The 23,349-nt window shown below is 55.6% G+C and overlaps 13 protein-coding genes across 13 annotated transcripts; 6 read left to right on the top strand and 7 right to left on the bottom strand.

Moving 5' to 3' along the window:
- Positions 1-2,193: 2,193 nt before the first annotated feature.
- On the top strand, positions 2,194-2,866 carry L969DRAFT_19355 (uncharacterized protein; the record flags this gene model as incomplete). The annotated part of the gene is made up of 3 exons (XM_014710311.1): positions 2,194-2,380; positions 2,435-2,679; positions 2,732-2,866. The coding sequence occupies 3 exons, from the start codon at positions 2,194-2,196 to the stop codon at positions 2,864-2,866; spliced, it is 567 nt and encodes a 188-aa protein (XP_014565797.1).
- A 14-nt stretch (positions 2,867-2,880) lies between these two features.
- L969DRAFT_53399 (glycoside hydrolase family 5 protein) lies at positions 2,881-5,329 on the bottom strand (the record flags this gene model as incomplete). Its single annotated transcript, XM_014710400.1, has 10 exons — positions 2,881-2,995; positions 3,046-3,237; positions 3,286-3,329; positions 3,376-3,650; positions 3,695-4,202; positions 4,249-4,378; positions 4,639-4,726; positions 4,788-4,971; positions 5,026-5,233; positions 5,286-5,329. Coding segments are annotated over 10 exons (1,788 nt in total), but the record flags the coding sequence as incomplete, so codon positions are not given.
- A 288-nt stretch (positions 5,330-5,617) lies between these two features.
- L969DRAFT_53338 (uncharacterized protein) lies at positions 5,618-8,608 on the top strand (the record flags this gene model as incomplete). The annotated part of the gene is made up of 3 exons (XM_014710401.1): positions 5,618-5,870; positions 5,924-8,090; positions 8,140-8,608. The coding sequence occupies 3 exons, from the start codon at positions 5,618-5,620 to the stop codon at positions 8,606-8,608; spliced, it is 2,889 nt and encodes a 962-aa protein (XP_014565887.1).
- Positions 8,609-8,693: 85 nt separating this feature from the next.
- Positions 8,694-9,780, bottom strand: L969DRAFT_89862 (uncharacterized protein). The gene is made up of 8 exons (XM_014710402.1): positions 9,737-9,780; positions 9,592-9,679; positions 9,511-9,529; positions 9,317-9,445; positions 9,071-9,251; positions 8,964-9,014; positions 8,815-8,912; positions 8,694-8,762 (listed from the first exon to the last, which is right to left on the bottom strand). Exons 1-8 carry the CDS (start codon positions 9,748-9,750, stop codon positions 8,701-8,703), a joined length of 642 nt encoding a protein of 213 aa, XP_014565888.1. The 5' UTR covers positions 9,751-9,780; the 3' UTR covers positions 8,694-8,700.
- An 88-nt stretch (positions 9,781-9,868) lies between these two features.
- On the bottom strand, positions 9,869-11,051 carry L969DRAFT_96393 (uncharacterized protein; the record flags this gene model as incomplete). Its single annotated transcript, XM_014710403.1, has 6 exons — positions 9,869-9,886; positions 9,950-10,066; positions 10,117-10,228; positions 10,287-10,327; positions 10,386-10,704; positions 10,987-11,051. 6 exons carry the CDS (start codon positions 11,049-11,051, stop codon positions 9,869-9,871), a joined length of 672 nt encoding a protein of 223 aa, XP_014565889.1.
- A 97-nt stretch (positions 11,052-11,148) lies between these two features.
- On the top strand, positions 11,149-12,514 carry L969DRAFT_78342 (uncharacterized protein; the record flags this gene model as incomplete). The annotated part of the gene is made up of 7 exons (XM_014710404.1): positions 11,149-11,613; positions 11,675-11,784; positions 11,838-11,855; positions 11,907-12,101; positions 12,164-12,207; positions 12,256-12,318; positions 12,388-12,514. Exons 1-7 carry the CDS (start codon positions 11,367-11,369, stop codon positions 12,512-12,514), a joined length of 804 nt encoding a protein of 267 aa, XP_014565890.1. The 5' UTR covers positions 11,149-11,366.
- Positions 12,513-13,197, bottom strand: L969DRAFT_25753 (glycosyltransferase family 1 protein). Its single transcript, XM_014710330.1, has 3 exons — positions 12,906-13,197; positions 12,693-12,852; positions 12,513-12,644 (listed from the first exon to the last, which is right to left on the bottom strand). Exons 1-3 carry the CDS (start codon positions 13,168-13,170, stop codon positions 12,530-12,532), a joined length of 540 nt encoding a protein of 179 aa, XP_014565816.1. The 5' UTR covers positions 13,171-13,197; the 3' UTR covers positions 12,513-12,529.
- Positions 13,198-13,272: 75 nt separating this feature from the next.
- Positions 13,273-14,666, top strand: L969DRAFT_96396 (uncharacterized protein; the record flags this gene model as incomplete). The annotated part of the gene is made up of 7 exons (XM_014710405.1): positions 13,273-13,323; positions 13,381-13,427; positions 13,485-13,570; positions 13,621-13,763; positions 13,817-14,263; positions 14,312-14,406; positions 14,528-14,666. The coding sequence occupies 7 exons, from the start codon at positions 13,273-13,275 to the stop codon at positions 14,664-14,666; spliced, it is 1,008 nt and encodes a 335-aa protein (XP_014565891.1).
- Positions 14,667-14,727: 61 nt separating this feature from the next.
- Positions 14,728-15,885, bottom strand: L969DRAFT_105113 (uncharacterized protein; the record flags this gene model as incomplete). Its single annotated transcript, XM_014710406.1, has 5 exons — positions 15,844-15,885; positions 15,696-15,792; positions 15,506-15,646; positions 15,142-15,456; positions 14,728-15,092 (listed from the first exon to the last, which is right to left on the bottom strand). Exons 2-5 carry the CDS (start codon positions 15,781-15,783, stop codon positions 14,728-14,730), a joined length of 909 nt encoding a protein of 302 aa, XP_014565892.1. The 5' UTR covers positions 15,784-15,792; positions 15,844-15,885.
- A 68-nt stretch (positions 15,886-15,953) lies between these two features.
- Positions 15,954-16,728, top strand: L969DRAFT_19365 (uncharacterized protein; the record flags this gene model as incomplete). The annotated part of the gene is made up of 3 exons (XM_014710312.1): positions 15,954-16,218; positions 16,276-16,345; positions 16,395-16,728. The coding sequence occupies 3 exons, from the start codon at positions 15,954-15,956 to the stop codon at positions 16,726-16,728; spliced, it is 669 nt and encodes a 222-aa protein (XP_014565798.1).
- Positions 16,729-16,878: 150 nt separating this feature from the next.
- On the bottom strand, positions 16,879-19,685 carry L969DRAFT_105115 (uncharacterized protein; the record flags this gene model as incomplete). The annotated part of the gene is made up of 3 exons (XM_014710407.1): positions 19,356-19,685; positions 17,033-19,295; positions 16,879-16,975 (listed from the first exon to the last, which is right to left on the bottom strand). Exons 1-3 carry the CDS (start codon positions 19,627-19,629, stop codon positions 16,879-16,881), a joined length of 2,634 nt encoding a protein of 877 aa, XP_014565893.1. The 5' UTR covers positions 19,630-19,685.
- A 190-nt stretch (positions 19,686-19,875) lies between these two features.
- On the top strand, positions 19,876-21,710 carry L969DRAFT_53174 (uncharacterized protein; the record flags this gene model as incomplete). Its single annotated transcript, XM_014710408.1, has 2 exons — positions 19,876-20,047; positions 20,425-21,710. 2 exons carry the CDS (start codon positions 19,876-19,878, stop codon positions 21,708-21,710), a joined length of 1,458 nt encoding a protein of 485 aa, XP_014565894.1.
- A 726-nt stretch (positions 21,711-22,436) lies between these two features.
- L969DRAFT_25759 (uncharacterized protein) lies at positions 22,437-23,316 on the bottom strand (the record flags this gene model as incomplete). Its single annotated transcript, XM_014710331.1, has 2 exons — positions 22,437-22,980; positions 23,039-23,316. The coding sequence occupies 2 exons, from the start codon at positions 23,314-23,316 to the stop codon at positions 22,437-22,439; spliced, it is 822 nt and encodes a 273-aa protein (XP_014565817.1).
- Between the last annotated feature and the right edge of the window lie 33 nt (positions 23,317-23,349).

The following is a 23,349-nucleotide window of genomic DNA, read 5'->3' on the forward strand; positions in this document are numbered from 1 at the left end:
CGTCAGAAGCTCGCGTGTGAAGTCTGTCGTCAGTCCAGAGCATAGCTTCTGCCAGTCGTCGTGGCGATAGTACAGCGTTCTCTGCTGAAGATAGCCCGAACTTTCTGTGGCATAGAAGTTGGTGCGAAGCAGGTCGATGACAATGCTATCGCATATCCATAGCACGAGCTCCGCCAGAAGCTCCTGTCTCTTGATGCTGTCCGAAGCAGTCCCACGCTGCTGTCGTGCAGCCGTATCTTGCGGGAAGCCCCAGTCGAGGTCGGTCGTGCGCAGGCCTTCGAGGAAGAACGCCAAATTGAAGCGCTGATTCAACCGAGCATACACAAGCGCCGAGATTCGACACTGCAAGCGCCTCACATTCGAATTACCACCCAGGAGTTCGACTGGCAGTAGTTCCGCAAGCGCGCGCGATATGAACCGCTTGACTTGCCATGTCGGGATCGCATTGTCCGTATGCCGCGCGTTTGGCGCCTTCAGCAAAACTGACTTGCTGGCATCGCTGGTCATCCGAGCAGTCGCGAAGGGATGATCGTCGAGCTGTGTGGTCACAGAGGGATTGGTAGTGGGTTTCGATTCGCGCGACATGACTGTGCAACCTTGCTTTCTGCCTGCCACTGTGCGCGGACAACAGCGATCGAGCAGCCTTTTGTAGTCAATCTTCAGGTGCCTCTGGTGCATCTGCCGGAGCCAAGGAAGGCATGTCCGTAGTCGTCTTGGTGTCTGGCAGAAACCGATTGGATAGCTGGGTATGCCTGGCTCGGCTTCCTTTATCTTGCCTTTGCGAGATCGCCGTTCCGGAACCGCTTGGCGGATCTGTTCTCGCGCTTTCAAGATCTCCGCACGACGATCGTGCGAGGAGCCGCGACCATTGGGATCTTCTTCGCTTGTGAAAGCATTAGCAATTCTGAATTGGCGCGGGAAGATGGTGCGCAGCAGAACAAACTCGAATAACTCGTCTTGGTCTGCGTTGAGTGGATGCGAAGGCGAGAGACCAAAGACCGGTAGATGTGTCTCTTTGTCGTGCGTCCTTCGCCAGCGTAATACCTTGCCCCGATGAACGAGCACTTCCGTCGGCGTGCGCGGCTGGTCAGTCCTCGAGCTGACTGGGTCCTGCGCGTCGTCTGTCTTTAGGCGTTTAAACCCCTGCTGTCTCGAAGCAGTGAGCGTCACGTCTTCGTCTCTTGCACGCTTCTGCTGTGGGGAGTGCAGAGGCAATTCGACGGCGGTGAGAAAGCGCACTATGCGCGGCGTCTTTGATAATTTGAAGCCCACATCAACGCCGCTCCTCGGACGGGGTATGGCAGAGAGCGGCTCGCCACAGAGCTGATGATAACATCCTTGCGATGGTTTGATGGGCACAAAGACGGCAGTATTGAGCAAGAGAGAGCTCATAAGGTCGTTGCCAATCCTACGCTGCCGTGAGCATTGCGCAAGACTCTGGCGCCGTAGCTCACCTCGTCAGCAACAGTGCCCACTCCGCACTATGTGTGAGACGCGTGACCATGCCATTTGTGTGCTCAGAGACGATACCAGAGCGGTCAGTGAAGGTCGCGCTGCCTGCGTCGCGTCTATCGTCTGCCTGTGTTGCTATTCAGGGGACTGTTGTGACGACCGAACAGCACTGACTGAGCGAAAGCCAAGGCTCAACAGATGACGTTTGTCGCCATAGCGCACTCCTTTGAGGAAGAGACGCTTGATAAGTTGGTCCAACAACTATGGAACTCACGTCAGCGAGCGGATCGAGGCGCGGATTGCACTCGCTTGTGACATGTTCGATTCGACGATGACTCTATCGATCTTGGCGTCGTTTGCAATGCAGCCATTGTAACAGACCAGGCATGATAGGAGCTCCGCATATTCTGTAGGATCCTCTGGGCGTTCCAAGCGCGTATTCGCGGGCAAGCGCTGAGCGAGATATGTTCTGAGAGAAGTGACAGTGGTATAGTAGCGACATAGGATCTTGTGCACCGTAGACCGCTTTGACCTGGCCATCTGACGGATGCGTACAAAAGCTCAACGTGACCGCAGAGCGCGTCGCGTTGATATTGCAGAAATCAACTCGTCATCGATTTCGTCGGCCGGCAGAGGTTTGTCGGCGATTTCCTCTCATCGACCTTGTGTATGCTTTCCACTGTCACCCGTCAGACAGTCAGATCCTCATCAAGAAGAGCTTTCAGTACTACTCCATACGTCATGTCGAACTCTGGCAAGCCAAATGCATCGGGCCTTTCTGCAGAGGAGAGCAAGAAGCTGCCTACCCGTCAGCCAACGCAAGATGAGCAAGCGTCCGTCAAGGCCATGAAAGACATCTATACCGCCAACCCGAACGAGGAAGCTTATCATCAATATGATGACAAGGCGATCTTCCATGACCCAGTCGGTCAGTCAGGCCAGCCCAAGAGCAACTAGCAGGCTAACGTCCGTCGTCATACAGGCTATTGCGAGGGCGTAGGCAGGATTCGCGAGCAATTCAACGGGCTCGCGAAGCTTTTCCCCAAGAGTGTCGCAGACAAGCACAACGTGCTCGAGAACCCGCCAACAGTGGCGAAGCATACGATCCTCATCGACCAGGACATCACCTACTACCGCGATCCCAATGGAGAGCCAACCAAGACGATGAACTCGCTCTTGACCATCGAGCGTAACCCAGACGGTAAGATCACAAAGCACACTGAGGAAGTAAGCTCTTTGCGTGTCCAGGTGCGGCACATGAGCTCACGGACGTTTTCAGTGGAATCACCAGCACGAGCCTTCGAGCCAGGATGGCTTTTTCGGCATGCTATCACAGTATCGTAAGAAGGCGACAGTCGCGGCCACCGGTGCGTTCCTCGACCAGAAGGCGCCGAAAGAAAAGTCCTCGGACTAGATGCAAGCATGAGATTATACAGAATTGCACTGCTGTGAGACCAGTCGCTGCGTGGGATCTTTTGGAATCCATCCATGTTCCACCCCCGCTGAATAGTCCCAATCGTCGCTGTTGCCTTCTGAGCGCCATCTGCCACGGTATATCAGCATGACACTCGCACAATGTCTGGGTTGACTGACGTCCAATGTATCCAGCCTGACGCGCTGCTTTCGTAAGTCTCTACTTGTGCTTGCCAGAAACGAGCGAGAGAGTGCTTGTAGTCATCCGAAAAGCGTGATGCTGAGCCAGTGCGATCTGTACAGGAGCCGCGTCGAGTGCCTCCGGGCAAAGTGCCGTCAAAGCGCGCTCCCCTGCCACGGCCGTTGAGATATCTGCGACGACCATCAGCTTGACTCTATCGCATGTTTGTCGATACTCACGCAGCACAGTCGCTGCTGGCAGCAGTGAATTCGCCGACGATAACCTATGATTTCGTCAGCGCACCGGCCGGCTCGATCAGAAGAACGCACAGGGTGGTGTGAACTCGCATCCGACAGACTGGCATTGTATGAGCAGTAGATTTGCACGCGAGCATCGTCGGAGAGACCGTTCAGATCATCAGCAAACATCGAATAGATATGTGTGTCCATTGTGCCAGCTCCCGGGGTGGTATAGTCGCCGTTCCACATGCTGACCGGCTGGAATGCGTCGCTGTAGACAAACTCCATGCGAGACCCAGACGCATCGAAGAACGACGGATGAAGATCGCTGAGATACTGGCGATAGGGTTGCAGCACAACGTCTGCTGCCGCGGTCAGACAACTTGTATATCTACGATGTGGGATCTACCTCCGCGAGGCTCGTTGAGCACTTCTATGGCCGTTACTGCACCGCCATACTTGGGCAAAGTAAACTCTGCAAGTAGCTGCTGTATGATGGCTTCGGTCTTTTGCAAGCTGTCGCCGCGTCCCCAAGTGATATCGCCTCGTCTGCCCGAATTGTCTTGACCGTTCTGTGACTCGACACTGGCACCGTGCAAATCGATGAGAACATTGATCCCGTGCTTCTTGGCCCAGTAGACTGCCTGCTGAAGGTAAGGAAGCTGCCCCTGGGCATATGGTTGGTTCTCTGAGATGTCGAATGCCCATGCACCGATCGGTATTCTGACGTGATTGAGACCATAGGAAGCGATCTGTTCGAAGTCTGCCTCTGTGATGAATGTATCCCAATGTGATTTCAATACCTCTTGCGCCTGGCCGCCGAAAAATTGGCCAAGCGTCCATTCGTCGACGACGCTTTCGTTACCGGTCTTGTCGAAAATACTTGGCGTGATCCAAGGTTCGAGCACAAGCCAGCCCTAAACGCAGTGTTAGCCGAGCCTCATGGCGAATGCGAGCACGTACGCCTAAGCTGACGCCTCGGACGATATCCTTGCCATATTGAAACGCGTGAGTGGTCTTGATGGCATAACAAAGTGCAGCGATCGGAAGGGCGTGGCGTACGTGCATCGTGTAGTCCTGACGGCTGTGTGGTCTGTTTGGAAGGGAAGGAAGAGGCTACGAAAGGTATAATGAAACTTTCTTGCGGCATCCTTTTCACGAGTTTGCGCACGGACGCCTCTGCAAATGCTCTGTTCTGCGGGGGTCACCCGAGGGTCACTGTCAACGACTGTCTTTTCCGACGTGAAGAATGTGTCGACGAAAGCCTGGATTGAAGCATGTGCGCGGCTGACCGCTAGAAAAGCTGTTCGGAATGCATGCTTGACACGCGTACAACATGGCGGGGGCGATTACGAGCGGTAGACGATGTCGTACTCGAGGTTGTCGAGGATGATATGGAAAGGCTCCTTCTTGACCGAGAAGATGCGAATGTGTTGAACGTCTACGCACGCGTGTCAGGCGCGCTCACACGAGATATGCTCGATGATTCAGGGCGAGCTTACCGGCAAAGAGAGGGTCAGTGATATACTTCGTCGGATCGAAGTGATACTTGACGCCCGGCACGAGCTTTCCCGAAGATTCATCGCCGAGTCGGACGGTGTAAGCTGGTTTGTCCTCGGTAGTGCCGGCCTGAATGGATTGAACGTAGATCTGATCTTGCGCAGTAGTCACGCCATAATCGAACGACTGCCATCGTTCTCATGTCAGCAGCGGACACGTCATACTCGACACGAAGCGCACGGTGAGCGAAAAGGGGTCTGCGAGGTTGGCGGCGTAGATGCCAATGTCTGCAGCTTTGCAGCCTTTGATGGGACCCTCGATGGCCTTGCCACCCCAGGGTGCGTCGACGACTGACCAAACGCCTGAAACGAGAGGTTTCGCACTCGTGTTGGCAAAGGTGAGACCCTGAATGGGGCTAGGCAAGATCTTGATGGCTCTTGCGTCGCAGCTGACGTGCGCGTCAGATGAGTGCGTTCACAGGCACGACAAGGGCTGCAGACCTTGCGCCTGGGACAGATGTGATCGTGTCAAATGTTTGCACTGCACTGCGTATCAGGATGTCGGCTAAGTGTACGCCGCAGCTCAGGCTGACCGGTCCATTGAGGAGCTGCCAAGGCAGATGCGCTGAGGAGGGCGAGTGCGACGATGGATTGCATGTTCTTGACTTGCTGATCGTGACTGAGACAAAGAAATGAGGATGGGGAGATGTGCGATGCACGAGGCTATGCACGCGGAGGAGAGGCTGCGATGCGACGAGGGGACACCGTTGCAATCGCTTTGGCTTTCGCTTCGACGCGCTCCGCCAAAGTCACCGGCTTCGACACGAGCTGCCATGAGAGCATGGCTCATAGGCCTAGCTGTCCTCAGAGCTGTGGCCGCACAGACTTGCACGAATGGCGGCTACGCTCAAGCAGGAGCTTGTGTCTGCCCGCCCGGTCTGACAGGCCCGACTTGCGCTACGTTGGCATGCGGCAATCCTGTCCAAGCATCGGCGAGTAGACCAGCCATCGCCGCCAATGCAGGTGGCAGGGGATGTGCAGGTACTGGCGCATGCTCGAGCGGGTTTACAGGTCTCGATTGCAATCGTTCGTCTCTGCAGCTCCAAGAAGAGCACACAAGGCTGATCTGCTTGCAACAGTCTGCACGAGTGCGCAAGCCTGCTCAGCTGCTCTTGGCACAACGAGTAGCCCACCGGCAAGCTCAGCACTCTCGCCTGTCAACACAACAGTGACCTGTCATCAATCGCCGCTCACGTTCACAGAGGGCTTTACATCATGCGGGGTAATCAATCCTACCTTGCAAGCCGTTTTCCCAGGCTCCTTCACGCTCAACATCCAGCGCTCTCTCAATACCAGTCAGAGTCTTTCGAGCGCATTCGGCAGCCCGGGCACAGCGCTTGCTCAGCTATGGTTCTCGAATGGCTCGACGCCCCAGCAACAATTCTACTGTAGCGCCTCGAGCTGTACGCAGACTGCTCTCGGCCCGGCAGCCAGTCCACACAACGTGACGTACGACTGTGACAATCTCTCGTGCAACTGTATACCCGGCAGCAAGCTTTGCGGCGGTGGTGGCCCGCTCGACTTGACCGCCACAATCAATGGCCTCAGCGGTCCTCTCGGTGTAGACTGCGACAACACCGGCTCGGGCACATGCTACTTCAAGCAAGCTGTTCTCCAGTCATTGTTCGGTCAGAATGGCCTCGGCCTGTCCAATTGTCAATTCGGTGAATGCGTTCGTCAGAACGTCATCGATACCTATACTGCTTCCATCGAGCCAACGGACTCTTCGCTCAGCGGCGGGGTCATTGCCGGCTTAGCAGTGCTCGGCGCAGTGATTGCGTCTCTGATGATCTTATTGCTCGTCGGTCTACGCAAGCAAGCTAAAGCAAGGCGGATACCCTACATCGATGAACCGACGCGGCCAGTTGGCCTCAGCTGGCAAAATCTGACTTATCACATACGGTCAGGTTCAGCCTTGCATTCAGCAAAGACGGAAAGAACGGGCGAGCACCTCACACGGTCAGTCTCTGGCTCGTACTTGCCCGTCGTTCGCACACAGAGCTCAGGCAAAGCGATCCTGTCCGATGTGTCAGCCACCGTACCAGCGGGTAGCTTGCTGGCTGTCATGGGCGAATCAGGCGCTGGCAAGTCGACTTTGCTCGACATTCTCGCCGGACGGCGCAAAGCAGGCACAGTGCGTGGCAAGGTCGACGTGACCGACACGACTGGCTTGCGCAATGTCAACATTGCCTATGTCGATCAAGAAGACATTCTGCCGGCTCATCTGACAGTACGCGAGGCGCTTCGATTTGCAGCCACTCTGAAAATGCCAGAGAATGCACCGCGAGAGCTCAAAGAGGGCCGTATTGGGACTGTGATGGCTCAGCTTGGCTTGACGGCCGTGTCGGAGTCTCGAATCGGTTCCGGCGAGTCGCGCTCTTTGTCCGGTGGCGAACGTCGTCGCCTGTCTATTGCACTAGAGCTGATCGCAAGGCCGAGTATTCTGATTTGTGACGAGCCTACGTCAGGCCTAGATGCATCCAACGCCACGCGTGTCGTCGAGATGCTACACAATCTCTCGCAAGGCGATGATCAGGTCGGGCGGACAACGGTCATCATCTCAATACATCAGCCTTCATCGCGCATCTTCCAATTGTTTGACTATATCAGTTTGCTAGCTGTTGGCGGGCGACAGATCTACTTTGGACCTGCTCAAGCATCGATGAAGCATTTCGCAGACCTCGGCATGCCTTGTGCCGTCAACTACAACCCTGCCGACCATCTGCTCGAGATTGCCTCGGCTGATGTACAATCGAGACCTGTCATCCAACGGGCAATGAGCCAACAGTCGCAAAAGGAAGATGAGAAAGTTGCAACATCCAGCCTGACGTCTCAGAACGAAACGACTTCGACCATCCGCAAAGCATACCCTTGCGCGACATTCCTGACTCAGATCGAGGCACTGTCCCGGCGCGAGGCAATCAACTTGCGGCGCGACCTGACGCTGGGCGTCATGCACAATCTTGTAGCCATATGTGTCGGCCTACTCGTTGGCGGTCTTTTCTACAACGTAGACGATTCGATCGCTGGCTTTCAATCCCGAGTCGGCTCACTCTTCTTCCTCGGCACACTACTGTCCTTCTCTGCGCTGTCAGCACTCTCGACCAGCGCAGACTCTCGCAGGCTATTTCTTCGAGAGCGTGCCTCGGCGTACTACTCGCCCTTTGCCTGGCTGCTCAGTCGGATAATGTTCGACATGATACCCCTGCGCCTCGTACCAGCGACATTGCTGGGTCTGATCGTCTAGTGAGTATCTCGTCTGAGTACCTGCTTGCCTCTACTGACGTGAGAGCAGCTGGATGGTCGGCTTGTCGCCGCACGCAGCCGAATTCTTCAAATTCCTGCTCATCGTGCTCGAATTCAGCATCGCCATTACGTTGTTCAATTTCGTGCTTGGTCTGGCAATACGAGCGACCGGTGTCGCCATCTTGCTATCAGCCATCACGAACCTGTTTCAGATGGCGCTGGCAGGCTTCTTCATCAATCTGCCCAAAGTACCCGGCGTGCTCAGATGGCTCCAATGGCTCGATCCGCTTCGCTATACGCTCGAAGCATTGGCAGTCAACGAGGTCACGTCTGGGCTATCAATCACAGACGAGATCAGTGGCGTGCCCATTTCAGTCTCTGCTACCTTGATCATGAAGCTCCTATTTGGCTTCTCGAGCTCGGCCTATTACCGTGACGTCCTCGTTATGTTTGCTTTCATAGCACTCTTCGGTACCAGCCTACTCGGGCTCGTTTGGCGATTACACGAGATCAGATGAGCCACGCACAACACGCGCACACAGAAGTTGTAAATTAAACGTCATCGTCGATTAGAAGTACACAAAAACGCAATCTAGGGTGCGACTGAGCTCTATCGGCCCGACTTTTGATTGTAGGTCTGTTTTCGTCCCATGTCAAATGGTACATAGCGGTCTGCTCGCAAATGTGAGTGGCGAGCGAGCGATGCGGTGAAGGGGGAACATACATCGTCGCATGTGAGCGATCTGTCGTCGCATCGTGATGGCAAACAGGACACAGAAGTACACCAACAGAATTGGCCAGTACACCGGCACGTCTACCGCTCTGCAGGCCTTCGTGTCAGCCTGCTTTGAAGGATATACCGAGTTGACTTGCGGAAAGAGTGTCGCGACTAGCGAAATAGCGATTGCGCGTGTTGCCGAATGCCTGTCTCACGCATTTTCAGCTTGATGCCGCCTATAGGGATCTTCATGATGACTTGCCAGAACTTGAACTCGGGCAATCTTCGAATGAACGGCCTGAATTCGCCGTCGGTATCGCCTCCTCTTCCCAGTCCTCCCATGCTCGTCGGCAAACCAGGCGCGCCTTCTTCTACCTCGCTCTCTGCGATGTCGAGTTCGAGCGCGGGATCAAATTTTGGCTGCAAAAAGGCAAGGAAGAGATCTGTGGGCAAGGCAAAGGCATAGGCATCAGTCAGGGAGACAGCGCTGACGACGAGTGTGACTTGCTGAGGAGGTAGATGCCCAGAGCATACGTGACGATGTAGAAGGCTTGCACGAGGAGTATCCGTAGCATGAAGAGGAAGAGCAGGCCTGCAGTCGCGCTCCATCGCTGGAGTGAGTAGGGCGTGCACTTGTCTGATTGGAAAGCGCAGTCGGCCGAGTCAGTAGGGAGAGCACGCCAAGCTTGGTGACCAATCTACCTAGCGCTGTCTGATATTGCTACATGGTCGAAGTGTTCATGTCAGCTGAAGCCGGTGGGCGACTGAGGATGCGCCACGTACAGTGCCCAGGTCTGTCAAGGGCTTGAGTTGCTTCTTGATACTCGCCGGCAGATTTATCCCTGGCCCGCTGCCCTCTAGCTCGTTCTCACTGGAAAAGCATGTGGATGAGCACTGCCTGATGTCCCTTTGCGCCACGTCGACTCACTCTGAGCGCATCATGTCTTGCCTCTTTGGCGAACTCGCGCAAACAGAAGGCACGTCGTGCCCGTCAGTCCACGTTGATTGGCGGTTCATCCAAAGCCCTTCAATGGAGTTATGCATAAGAGGGTGACTACATCTAGAGCTTTTGCATAGCCTGTACATTCCAGAGGAGTGCATCAGCTAAAGTGCAGGAGCGAGGGGTAGATCGTGTACTTGCCTGGACATCGCTGGACTGCACGTAGTCCTCAAACTCGGCAATCTCGTCTTGCAGGTCATCAAGGCTGATCTTCTCGTCCTCGACGACGAGGGTGATCTGCAGCTTGCTCACGCCGTACTGTGCGGGTGTGTCAGCTCGTAGAGTGGCGCGAAGGACGATGGACATACACCGACAGGCACGAGCTTGCTGAGACCCCAAGTGAGTCCGTCCTTGTGGATCGAGCGAACGGCCGCCTCGAGCTCCTTCATGTCGGTCTCGTCATCCCATGGCTTGACATCCCTGCAGTAGCAGCCAGTGTCAGCACGTCATGTTGCCCGCTGACCCCATTGCTACATACAATGTGACGACAGATTTCGCGATTGTCTTGGGCTTATTAGCCTGCCGATTTCACAAGCCAGTCAGCCACGAGACGTGTAGCATACCACAGCAGACCGACCTTTTTGGCAGCATAAGCAGCAAGACGCTCCTGCTTGAGCTTTTCTGCGGCCTCGTCGACTTCCTCATCATCAGAGCCAAAGAGGTCAATGTCGTCCTCATCGGCAGCAGCAGCAGCGGCAGCGGGCGCTTTTGATGTGGATGCCGTCGCCGGTCCGTACTCATGGTAGGGCTTCGAGGCGTCACCAGGCAGGGAACCGTGCTCGGCAGCGTAGGACGTCAAGTGCTTGTACCAACGCGCCGCATGAGGGTACTGCGTCGCATCGGGAGCAGACTTGAGCTCCTTGTAGACTGCTACATCGGCCTGCGAAGGGTTGTAGCTGTCCAATTAGGAATGTATGAGCTCTGATCACGACTCGAGCGAGCAAATTTTTCGAGCGAACAGGAGGCGAAAGGGGAGGATCAGTGAGCTCTAGTATGTCGTTGTCGTCGTCGGACAGAGAGGCACACGAGGACCGGGGTCTTACGCCGATCGGCTCTCTTCTGCGCTCGGAAACACGGACCAAAGCGACTAGAATCATCTTGTCGTGAGGAAAGTTGCGTAGGAACAGCCTGAGCGTGTCGCGCAGAGTCGACCGCGAGCCAGTGGATGGGATACTCACCCTTCGATGTAGCTCTTGTCTGACAGATGCTGTTCCAAGCTGCCCTGTAGGTCAGAGAATCCCATCTTTGCAAACGTTGACGTCTGGCCTTGGGTGAGTTGCACGCGAGGAGAAAAAAAAAGGAGTGGAATCCCCGTAGGTGGCTCAAGCAACGTCGCTCGTGCCTCGTGTGTCGCTCTGTTTCGTTGCAGCTCGCAACGCTGTGCTCTCCCCTTCTTCCTCTGCTCACTACCGCTCAAATCGAACAATTGGCTGCTGGTCAAGCCAAGCAAGTCGACTTTGCAAGCCTCGCCCGTCAGTCACAAGCCAGCCAACCCCGCCAGTCATCCTACTCGACGTGAAGAGTAAAACTTCCAGACCTATTGATTACCTGCCCAAACATGTTTGCCATCAAGCTCATCACCGTCATCGGCCTCATCGCCAGCGCTAAAGCCCGCAATGCTCACTCGGAAATGGCTCGTGCGATCGAAGAGCGTTCGGCTAGCCCGGTCCCTCTGATGGAACATCACCGACCGCACTACAAGCGGACGCTCGCTCCTAGTACCTTTGGTGCCCTCGGAAGTATGCTGGCCAAGATCCCAGACGATTGCGTGCCTTGCGTCACCACGAAAGACATCCAACTCTCCGGTAAGCCAGCCAAATTCCTCTTGCGCATCGCCACACTGACCGGGGCTTGGTTTCTGGATAGAATGCTCACTCAACACTCGCTGTGAGGCTGCGCAACAGACGCTCGCCGTCTTTGAGCTCGACGTCGATGTCTCAAAGCACAGCCAGTCGAAGGACGTCGGCTACGGCATGGTACGCCACCCGTGTCCCTCAGACTCGGCTGACACGACAGATCAATGCTGCAGTGCACCGCCTACAAGGATGCACGTCTTTCACTGAGCATCCACTCGCATCGCTGACAAATGTACTTGCAGTGCACCATCACCAAAGACATGCCACTCGTCGATGCAGTAGGCAAGGCGGTCATGGTCTGGCCCGCTGGAGGTCCCACCCAGAGTGCTGCTTTGGCGCTCAAGCAAAAGGCGATCAACATGGTCCTGCCTCGCGTCAAGACCGGCACGGGACCCGATGGCACTGCATTCTGGAATTGCCCGACTGGGTGGTTGGACGTAAGCCAGCCTTGCTCAACGATTCGCTAAGGCTCTCGACTGACCTTGAGCATGCTGTTCAGGACATCAAGCAGGAGACGGGCTGTATTAATGATCCCGGCAACGGGTCAGTCTCAACGTTTCACGAATACGGTGGCTAATATGAGTCCTCCAGCGGTTGCGCTTGCGAGAAGAGCAACGAGCAAGGCGTGTGGCACACTGGAAAGACAGACTGCCTGTAAACGCCCTCCTCGCGCCTACCGCACCTAATCTACACTCCTTTCTTTCAAGACGACCGATCCAACAGCCCGCATTGTGTACACGTGCTGGCGCTGATATGCATCGCGCATGAGGATCCTTCGTCGCACTATCCCGTGCGCAATCTGCTACGTGGCATGATGAACAACACAATGACGATATGTTGGAGCGCGTGAATGACAACATGAGCGCTAGAACTGTAGCACTTCTCGTTCGAGCACGTCGCGGAAGCGGCTCGCCTGACGCGCCGGCAAGCTCTGGACGGCGTCTCCCCGTCCGAGCTGCAGTATCACTTGCGCCAATGTTCTACAGACAGTGTCAGTCTTGTCTTGGCCATGCTGAGAGGCTGCGTACGCCGGTGTAGCGGTCAGAGCCCATCTCTGTTCGCGCATCTTGTCGGCGAGTTCCGACTGGTGATTGTCCATCAAGCCATCGTTGGGTACGATGATGAGCGCTTTGGGCTCGCACAGGCGTCCTACTGGCCCGCGCAGGGCAGCCAATATCGAGCCTGAGCCTATCCTCTGCAACTCAGCGTTGCTAGTCTCTAGAATCATGCAAGGCTGGTACCCGCGTGACTGATGACGAGCTGGCAAGACTGCATACGGTCGTCGAGTGAGTCCATGTAGTCATGTACGTCGATCTGCAAGCCAGCCACGGTGGGCGTAGGCCGAGAGAGTATGCTGTCGCCCTTTTGGACGATGAAAGTGTCATAGCCGAGCGAGCGCAGGGCATGCAGGACGTCCGGTGACAGCGCAGCCTCGGCCAGAGCAGCGAACTGCGTCGAGCCTACTGTGAGCAGTGCAGTCTTGCCTGTCGTGGCCTCATCCTGCATCGGCAATACGAAACGCGTGAGCAGCAGGATGGTCGGTCGATGTCCTCCACGCTTTCGCGAGCAACGAGACTCTCTCCCTCCTCCCAAGCAGCCCGGCTCGCTATGACGTCTGCCTGGATCAAGGGACCTACCGGCGTTGAGCTCTACACAAAGGCAAGCTCGTCGGCTTCGGGAACTCAACGATGCCGGCTAAGTGCGTGCCGAGGACAGACATGGACCGTCGACAAGCCGAAAGCCTACCTCGTCTTTGTTCATGGGTGCGCCAGAAGGGCAGCATGAGGATCGAACAACTCATCTGCCATCTGAACATGCAGATTCATGGAGCATGTCAATCGGTACGACCACGTCTTTGAGGCCTTTGCCAAGCGGGGTATCCAGACGTTTGCCTGGGATCAGCAAGGTGCTCTTATCGCACATGCTCATGGGAGTATGAGGTAATCGGAAGTGCAGGTTTTGGACAGACGGCAGCCAAGACGAATACGCAAGGCATCACGTCGTTTGCAAAACAGCTTGACGATGTCGACTATTTCGTCAATGAGACCGCTGGCAAGCTCACAGACAACGCCAAATTGTTTCTCATGGGTCACTCCATGGTCAGCCTTTCACGTCTCTCCTGCTGGGATAGCAATACCAACAGGACCTGCAGGGCGGTTGCCTCGTTGCGACCTATGCGACTCAAAAGCCTGCATTCTCAGGCTTGAGCAAGATCAACGGAGGCATGATCGTATCTAGTCCACTCATCGAGCAACCCAAAAAGGTCGCGGCGCCCATGCTCGCAGTCAGAGCAGGCAGCATCATTGGCCGACTCCTACCGAGCTTGCAAATGAAGGTCGGCGTGCCCTCGAACGACATCTGTCGCGATCCTGCCGTATGTAAAGCCTACAAGGAAGACCCACTCTGTCCGCCCATGGGTTGCTATCGCGGTGTGGCAGATATGCTGCTCGGTGGCAAGGCTTTGCTCGAGTCACGTTATGCGGATTGGCCAAAGACGCTGCCGACGCTCTTTGTCCACGGAAGCGGCGATCTAGTTTGCGAATGTTCCTCGACCGAGAAGCTCGTCGAGAAGATCAAAGCAGACGATAAACATATTCAAGTGGGTCCTACAACTACCTCTAGTGACTCTATTGACGTAAGGGAGTAGATCTTTGATGGTTACTATCACGAAATGCACAATGACGGCGAAGACAAATGGCCCTATATCGCCTATTTGGGCGACTGGATCGAGAAGCACGCCTAGTCAGTATCCACTCTATCGCACTCCACATTCGTCCTTCCGGTATCTCAGGCTGTTGTAAATACGCACGCGCCTGTCATCACGGTGAAAGCAAATGTATCTCCATTCTGCATGCCAGATGAGCGTGACTATTGACGGCTATGTTCGATATGAATCGGCTCTTGCGCTCCGTCATATAGATGCTGAGCAGCGTTGGTCAAATGGGCTCTTGCTAATGGACTGCAAACAGGGCCAATGCGTAGCCCCAGTGGCAGGCGCGTGACCGACTTTCTTCCCAAGCCAGCGATCTCGGACAGCTGGTCGCGCAGTCAACTCTGGCGACATTACACAGTGCCGTTCTGGTCGGGCAGATAGCGGGCGCGATCGGCAGGCGAGAGGTTGTCGAGTCGCTTGAGCAAATACTCGACCTCGACATCTTTCGTCAGGGGAATGATCCAGTCTCTGTATAGCTTGACGACCTCGTCAACGTCTACTTTGGTCTTTGCATGTCCTGCTGCGGGAAGCGGATTGCCCGCCCCGTCTAATTCTTGGCCGTACATGAGCGCCTTTTTCTCTAGCCGACGCAGGAGGGCTTCCTCGACGGCTGGCTTTGTGATCAGACCCGCTAGCTTATCCGGATCGGGTTCAAGAATATGGGGAACGAAAGCAGCCGGGTCGCTCCTGAACTTGCTCTCAGATACAAACATGCCTGCAAAGCCGTGAAAAAGGGCGACAATGCAAATCGTGTATGTGCGCACCGTAGTGTATACGTCTGCTGATAGCTTGCAGAGCTTCTATATCCCTCGTGGCCGAGCTCCCATAATTGCCATCGCTTTCTGGTCCAAAATCAGGATTATCAATACCGCCACGCGCCCTGACGGCTTCCGTCGTCATTCTCGTCATGGCAGGCACGATAGAGTGAATGTAGAAATCGAGTATGCGCGCGTTGACATTGACGTTTGAGGGCGGATGCAGCAAGCTGGGATACTCGAGCGGCGGAAAGAGCGGTTCGGGTAGTTCAGATGACGGCGTGAAGGGATGCTCGTCCGGACTGGTGTACCGCCGCACTTTGGCTACATCATGAAATCAGTATACGTATGCTATCATCAAGGTGGGGCTTACCGTGGATCTTCTCGGTCTCCTTGAGCATCCAGTCGAGCCAAGAGCCGTTGAAGCTCGCATCACCTTGGCCGAGGTATTGCTTGAACGCGCCCTTTTCGTAGATCTTGGGATTGCGCGCAAATTGGGCCCGTTCGATGAGAGCTGCATATTCGCATCAGCACGAGACGGTGGAAGCTGATCTCAGGCTTGCCAAAGATGATGCTCTCTTCGAGACGGATGAGCACATTGCGGATATTCTGCAAGTCGAGAGGGTTCGACTTTGGGTGGAGCAGATCCATGGTGTCGGTCTGCATTGCGCGCTTGGATCAGTCTGGAGTGCATGACTGCGAGGGACTGACATTGAGAGCACCTCGCTCGGCTTGCTTGCCGCTTCGGCTTCGCGACGCGGTGAAGTCAATTTATTATTTCGATTGGGCACAGACCGAGCAAAGCGAAGCGCTCGGCAAAGATGGCAGAGGTCAAGAAATCGAAGAAGCGCAAGTCGACGGCGGTAGCAGATGAAGTTGACGATGTGTCCATGGTGTCCGCCGTGAGCGAGATAGCAGGCGCAGCGGGCGAAGAGAGCAAAAAGAGCAAGAAGAGCAAATCAAAGGACAAGGCCGACAAGGAGGCCTCGACGGCCGATATACTCGATCCAGACGACATCTCACCCATCGCCCATCCACTCGCAGAACGAAAGCTGACCAAGAAAGTCCTGAGGACCGTTCGAAGGGGTCCGTTGTGATGCAAAACGCAATCTCGAAGTCCACTTACAGGCCACATACGAGCAGGGGCCAAGCAAAGAGCGATACGCAGAGGCGTCAAAGAAGTCGTCAAGTCCATCCGCAAGGGCGAGAAAGGGTGAGCTCATCTCGTTCGGCAGCAGAGTCAGGCTGACGCGCTTGTGCAGCTTGGTCGTGATGGCAGCAGACATCTCACCTATGGACATCCTCACCCACATCCCGCTCATGGCAGAAGAATCCCAGAATCCTTACATCTTCGTCCCCTCCAAGGAAGGGCTCGGTACAGCGTCTGCTACCAAGAGACCCACGAGTTGCGTCATGATCGTGCCTGAAGTGTCGGCAAAGAAGAAAGCTGCCATTGCCGCCGCGGCAGCAAAAAAGGTTGCAGCGGGCGAAAAGGTCGACTCGGCCGCACTCTCGACCGAAGCGGAAGAGTTCAAGCAGGCTTATGAGGAGACGGCAAAGGAAGTCGCTGTCCTCAACGACCGCATCGAGTATTGATCAGAGATTGTAACACCGTGCATACTCGGGAGCGACTCCTGATCAAGCAGAGGAAATGATGCATGCGTGATGCTGCGCAGCGGTACAACTACATATGAGACTGAGACTTGCGAGTGTGAAAGTGACTGAGGTGCGAGAAAGAACAGACAATTACATGACGGTGCATCCGCGATTCCACCACCAAGATGTACGCATCTGATTGATCCAAAAGACCAGCAAACGTAGACGCAAACGAGCACTCGTGATTCTATGACAGGCCGGTAGTCAGCACAGGCATGCCTGATCGATTCGAAAAGGAACATACTGCAAAAGCTTCGCCTTTTCGTACTGATCAATCGGGATGACAGCCGCCATCCAGAATGAAAAGTCAGCCGGTGACTCTGGCATCGGTCCGAAAGTGTTATTCAGCCGCTGAAGTAGCCAAGGAGCAGATCCAGAGCGCAAGACCTCGATGAAATCGCGACAGACTTCGATTAGCTCGGCCGTCGTCTGCTCCTTCGGTTGAGCAGGAATATGCACATTATTGCTCTCCGAAGCTAGCGCTGATGCGCCAGAGATGCTGCGTGCAAGCGCAGCCTCTTCCAGTGCACGTTCTTGCTCTTCCGTGATATCGTCAATACGTTCGACTTTACCGATCGTGTATCCGTCCAGGGTGCCTCTCGACAAGACCTTGAATCTGTACATTCCCACTGTCTCAATCATCGATCTGCCATCTTGCAGAAGCTGAAGTGACTTGATCTCGAGCATCGTGCCGTACTCGTACAGCCCGCCGGGCTGACGACTTGGCAAGACCATGCCAAAAAGCTTGTTGCCGTCCATGGCACGTCGCATCATGAGCCTATAACGAGGCTCAAAGACGTGCAAGAAGGTCGGCATATTGGGAAAGGCGAGCGAGCAGACAAAGATCGGTACGTCTTGTGCAGCCTCCGCTTGTTCTCGCTGTATGTCGGAGATTCGCGTGGCGTGCAGCTGTGTGTATACCTTTTCCAGCACGACATCAATGGCACCATTGCTCGGATGATCCTTGTAATGCGCAAAACCGACGAAATCGGATCGGCACAGGGGACACTTGTCAGAATGATCGAGCGATCGCATCAAGCAAGCTCGACAGAACGTATGACCGCAATGCGTCGTGATGGGCTCATAGTAGGTGTTGAAGCAGACTTGACACTCTAGCTCCGAAGCAATCTCTTCGCCTAGCGTTTCCGGCAGAGCCTCGAGCTCTTGCTCCAGTCCAACGGCCGACAGTTCGGCGTTCCTTCGCTTCTTTTGCGATTTATGCTGCGACTTATGCGTCCTCTTTGCTTCCTCACCCAACGGAGAGGCCAGTTCTGCGCTGCTACAGCTCGATTCGGATGCCAGTGTCGGAATCGTGCCAGATGCACTCGGCTGTCGTGACAAGCTAGCGCCAGCTTCTGCGCTAGTCCGGCTCGCGATCTGACCTGACGGGAGCTGTACAGTATCACCACCTTCTTCGCCAGCTGAGATGCTCGAAAGATCGGCGTCCATCTCGTGCCGTGCCTGAGCGTAAATCAAAGGCGCTGCTCGTCGAATGATGGAGATGATCTTCTGGAGAACGACATCGATACGTGGCATATCTACAGTCTCGCTCTTCAAGGCTTTCTTCCGACAATCTTCGTACGGACATAGCGATTTCGCAGCCGGCGTGGTAAAGTCAACTTCTTCTTGACCTCGACGAGGCGCGATGGGCTCTAGCACAGGCGGTCTGCGTGGCTGGCCAGACGGGCTATCGACGAACGGATGGCTCCCTGGAGTACTAGATTGCGAATTGCTGCGTGGGCCCAGTCCAAGCCATGATCCGATGCGAGTCGATGAGCCCGATCGTGATCGTCCCAGCTCGGCTGAGTCCGGAGGCGAATCCGATCGAGTCGGGGTGTCCTGATGAGAGACGGTGCGACGCATTCTGTGCTCGCCCGGCTCTGCATCTTTGTGCATGGTCGGCGTTGCGATGCAAGAGAAGCAGACCGTATGCCCACAGCTGAGCGTCGTCGCATCTCTGAGCGAACGCATGCAGACCGGGCATGTGAGGAGACGTAGCAAGAGGGGTACGAGCTGCTTGGTCGGCAGAATCCGTGAGCTTGCTCGCGGGGATGCAGATCTCTCTTGCACGTCCGCTTCTAGCTGACTCCTGTACTGGATACCAGACGGTCTATGGTGAATCGCATGACGGCCCAGGCGGGAGGTCTTGCTCTCGGAGCCCTCCTGCGGAGTCTTGTCGTCTGAAGATGTATCTCCATCGCCAGATGTGGGCGAGCGCGGTGGGGCAGGTCGCCTGATTCTGCGATCAAGACCCAGAGTACGACTGCCTTCGTCCTCGGAAAGCCAGTGAAAGTCTGGGTCTAGATCGCGAGCGTTGCTGGCGTTCTGGAAGGCTTCGACAGTAGCTGCCGAGCTGCTCGCAACCGGCGGCGACTGAAGCGGATCTGACGATCGCCTGCGAGCAGAGGGACGCCCTGGAGCTTGCGCGGCAGTGTGAAAATGCACTGGATGGTGAGTAGCAATGGCAGATTGAGCTGGCAAGGTGCCGATGGGCAATGCACTCGATACTGCGAAGCTCGATCGCGCATTAGCTGTTGGTGATTCAGTATAATATAGGTGCTGCTTGCCTGGCAAGCTGTCGTGACTCAAGGCAGACGTGCGCTCTCTAGTTTGCGATGCTGATGGCTGTGGTAGATCACTTGCAGATGCGGTCGACTGCGATTGTTGGCTGGCGGGGTTGCCAGGCGCGACAGCGAGTTCGAGCGCCTCGTCGGGACAATCGAGCGATAGCGCTGGCTGTTGTGGATGCGGATTGAGCAGCGGTATCTCGCCAGGAGCTAGGAGGCTCTCTGCAGAGCTTGCCGGGCTCGCCGATGGCGAGATCTGGTTGATCGCAGACATTGATCACGAGTAATCAATGGGTGGCGAACGATCAGTCGGGCGCCGTCGATATGTACGCAGAAGGCCAAGATATAGCAGTATGCTGCTATGATTGATCACTATTGGCTAGCCTTGCAGCCATGGCTCGTCAGGCAGGCTGATCAAAGAGAGCTTGTGACGAGCGTTCCTAGATACGGCTGTGAGCGAACAAGCGGTCGATGCGAACTGCGATCGATGGAGGGGTGGCTTATGATAGTCTATAGCAGTATGCTTGAAGCGAGTACGCAGGCGATGATGGCAATCGCAGGCGGTCTGAGAGCCAGGAAGCAGGAGGCGTCAACCGAGACTCCAAGGATGCGTCGATGCAGGCAGGCCCTGATGCTGTCCAGTGTTCCAGACACACTACCCGAGTCTGGTAATGATATGCGATCAGCTTTCGGTCTGCTGTCCTTCTCCTGCTGCGTGACTGATCGTTCGGCAGAGGGTGTTGCTCTTCTGCGATAATTCGCGATGAATCGAAAGCGATCGGCAAGGTGGCGTCCAAGGCGTCACGATCTCTTTGGATTCTTCGCCCCGGCGCCGCCTCCACGCTCTGGCTGACTTGTGATCCCTCACCCTCCCGCTCTCCTCTGCGAGCTGAAGCCTGTCTGAACTACCCCCATGATACACGAGCTAGGCTCAATGAAACGCATCTGCCTGGCTGAAACGTGTCGCCTATTCGCATGCTGGCATATGACTGCCCACCGAGCGAGTCCTTTGCGACTACGAGAGGCATGCGAGCATACAGGGTCGTCATCGGCTGCCTGACATGCACAGTATCCGCCCATCTTCGCGCGCATCATCACGATCATGCGCTCCACCACGAGACCATCAAACACTCCATCCGCGACCTGCCAATCGGTTGGTCCGAGCTCAATCTCGCGAGCCGCGACATCGCAGCGCACTCGATCGAGCTCCACTTCTCATTGGCACCACGCGATCAAGCGTCTCTCGAAGCAGAGCTGGCAGAGACCTCTGATCCCGATCATCCTCGTTGGCGCCAACACCTCACACGCGACCAAGTCGATGCCTTTCGTCGACCGAAGGAGCTCACCGTTCGCTCATTGGAGTCATTCCTCAAAGGTCACGGATTACACAACATCAGGTATTCCAGCGATGGCACGATTGCCTCAATCAAAACTTCAGTTCAAAAGGCAGACTCGATGCTCAAGGCCAAATTTCGCATGTTCCAGCACAAGTCAGGCAGCAAAGTCCTCAGGACGCGATCGTACGAGCTGCCTGATCATCTTGCGGCTCACATCAGGAGCGTACAACCCACCACATTCTTCGGAAACCATCTGGTCAAGCGCAAGCCGGTCACAGCGCCGCCGATACGTGAGCTACAGGAGCGAGACCTGGCACCTGTGTCGACAGAGTATCCGGAAAGCTGCCGAAACCTATCATCTGTGCCCTGGGACTGTCTGCGTCGTGTATACCAGACGGACGACTATATTGTCAAGCGACCCGGCACGAACGCAGTCGGCATCGTTGCCTTCCTCAACGAGACAGCGCTTCATTCTGATGCGGTCTTGTTGGCCAATTTGGAGCGACCGTCAGCAGCCGGATACGCAGCTCGCTTCTCTGTCGAAGCATGGGGCGGGGCATCGGATGAGCAGGTTCTCAACAAGGCTACTCTCGAGGCTGAGGATGATCAAGAAGGCAACATGGATGCTCAGACCGTGCTCATGATGACGCACCCACTCCAATTCAATTTTTACACTGTCGGCGGCAGAGGGCTCTGGAAGCCCGATGCCAATGAGAACACAAACGGAAACGAGCCGTACCAGATCGCTCTGGCGCATTTGCTTGCTCTGCCAGACGATCAGCTCCCCCGCGTGCTCTCGTTTTCGTACGCAGATGACGAGCAAGCTACCCCACGGGGATATGCAGCGGCAACGTGCGAGCAGTTCGGTGCTCTCGCTGCTCGTGGCGTGTCTATCTTCTTCAGCGCTGGCGATGGAGGTACGGCGGGAGCAGCTACGAACTGCGAGATCAACGATGGAAGCCGCCGAGAAGCAATCCTTGCAACCTTTCCGGCTACTTGCCCCTATGTTACTGTGTAAGCTTGTTTGCACACTCGCACGCTATCGAGCTGACCAATGGCAAACACAGTGTCGGAGTAAATCGATGCCTGTTTGCAGTTTGTAGCCTGTCTGACATGTTTGCAGGGACTCTTCAATTTTCCAGAAGAAATGGCGACTGTCTACCGCTCAGGCTACTACTCATCAGGAGGAATCTCAAATTACTTCCAACGTCCATCATGGCAGCAAGCCGTCGTGGCAAAGTATCTCGCTAGTCCCTTCGTCGACATCAAAGCGAGACAGATGATCCAGGCCGGCGCAACCGGTCGAGCCTTTCCCGACATCTCTGCTCACGGATCGAGGCACGATTTCTTCTGGAACGGCACTCTGCATCGTCAGTCACTTCGCGCTTCCGTCCCTGCATTGACAGCTAATACCATGTCGTAGACTATGGAGGGACGTCAGCGGCTGCTCCGCTCGCTGCGTCGGTCTTTGCATTGGTCAACGACGCTCTTGCTGCCAAGAATGAGCCCTCGCTTGGATTTCTCAATCCGCTAATCTACTCGGGTAAGATCACCCAAGGGTTCTACGATGTCGTGCGTGGCAACACAAAAGGATGCGGCACGCTGGGCTTCAGCGCATCGCCAGGCTTCGATCTGGCCAGCGGCTGGGGCTCGCCTCGATTCCGTCCGCTCTTGGAGGCTGTATGGGCGGTTGTCCGTCCTTAGAGCGATCTCCCGGGATTGCATACTCAGTCTGCTACCCAAGCTAGTCATTGTCCAGTAGCCAGCCCTTCTGTCGCTCCTCTTTGCGTTGCTTCTTGCGCTCTCTGAATTTCTCCAGCTGGGCTTTTGTGAGTTTCTTCGGCGGAGGAGCGTCAGAGCTCTCGCCTGCAGCTCGCTTCTGTCTCTCTATATCCTGCTTCATGTCGAATGCTTTCTGCCAACCGTCATAGTCGAAGAAGTTCTGGTTCTGGCGTTTTGCTCGCTCGATACCCGATACTCTGTCTGGCGTTTTCTCGGGATCGCCTTCGAATCTGCCCGTTCGCGCGTTGAAGCGAGCAGAGAACGCCGGTCCGGGACCTGTCGACTCTCTGCCCGGTATAGCGAGCTTGGGATCGAGATAGACCAGGTCTGGATCGATACCATCTACGTTGCCCTCTGCAGAATAGGAGAGTTTTGTGAGTTTGCCGCCAGCTGGCACGGTCGATTGGACAGTCGCAGTAGACGTGCTTGCTTCAGCGGGCACTTGGACAGGGTTGACCCATGTTGTCTCTTGCGTCTTCTTATTCCAGAAATAGTATGCTTGCGCTCTGTGTCCTCAGACTGCTCAGCTTTGCCTCGACACAGGGACCTTTTGATTGGACTGACTGTTTGTCCCAAACGGCAGTCCAGTCACCATGGGTTGCCGCAGGTATGATCACAGGTGGCCCTTCTGTCGCCCCAGTAGCAGGCTCTGGCTCGTCCTCGTCTGGCAAGGGCGGGGCATCGTCTTGCTCATCCCCTCCATCATCTTGCTCGTCTTCACTGGGCAACGGCGGCTCTTCTTCCCCGTCCGGTAGTGGCGGCTGCTCCTCGTCTGGCAACGGAGGAGCTTCCTCGGTGACGGACGGCTGCTCTACGGCCTTTTGCTTGCCTTTGGACACCATTCGAGCTGACGGCGGGCTTACAGCGCTGCAGTT

The sequence above is a fragment of the Mixia osmundae genome (assembly GCF_000708205.1).
Source record: "Mixia osmundae IAM 14324 unplaced genomic scaffold scaffold_10, whole genome shotgun sequence".
Lineage (NCBI taxonomy): Eukaryota > Fungi > Basidiomycota > Mixiomycetes > Mixiales > Mixiaceae > Mixia > Mixia osmundae.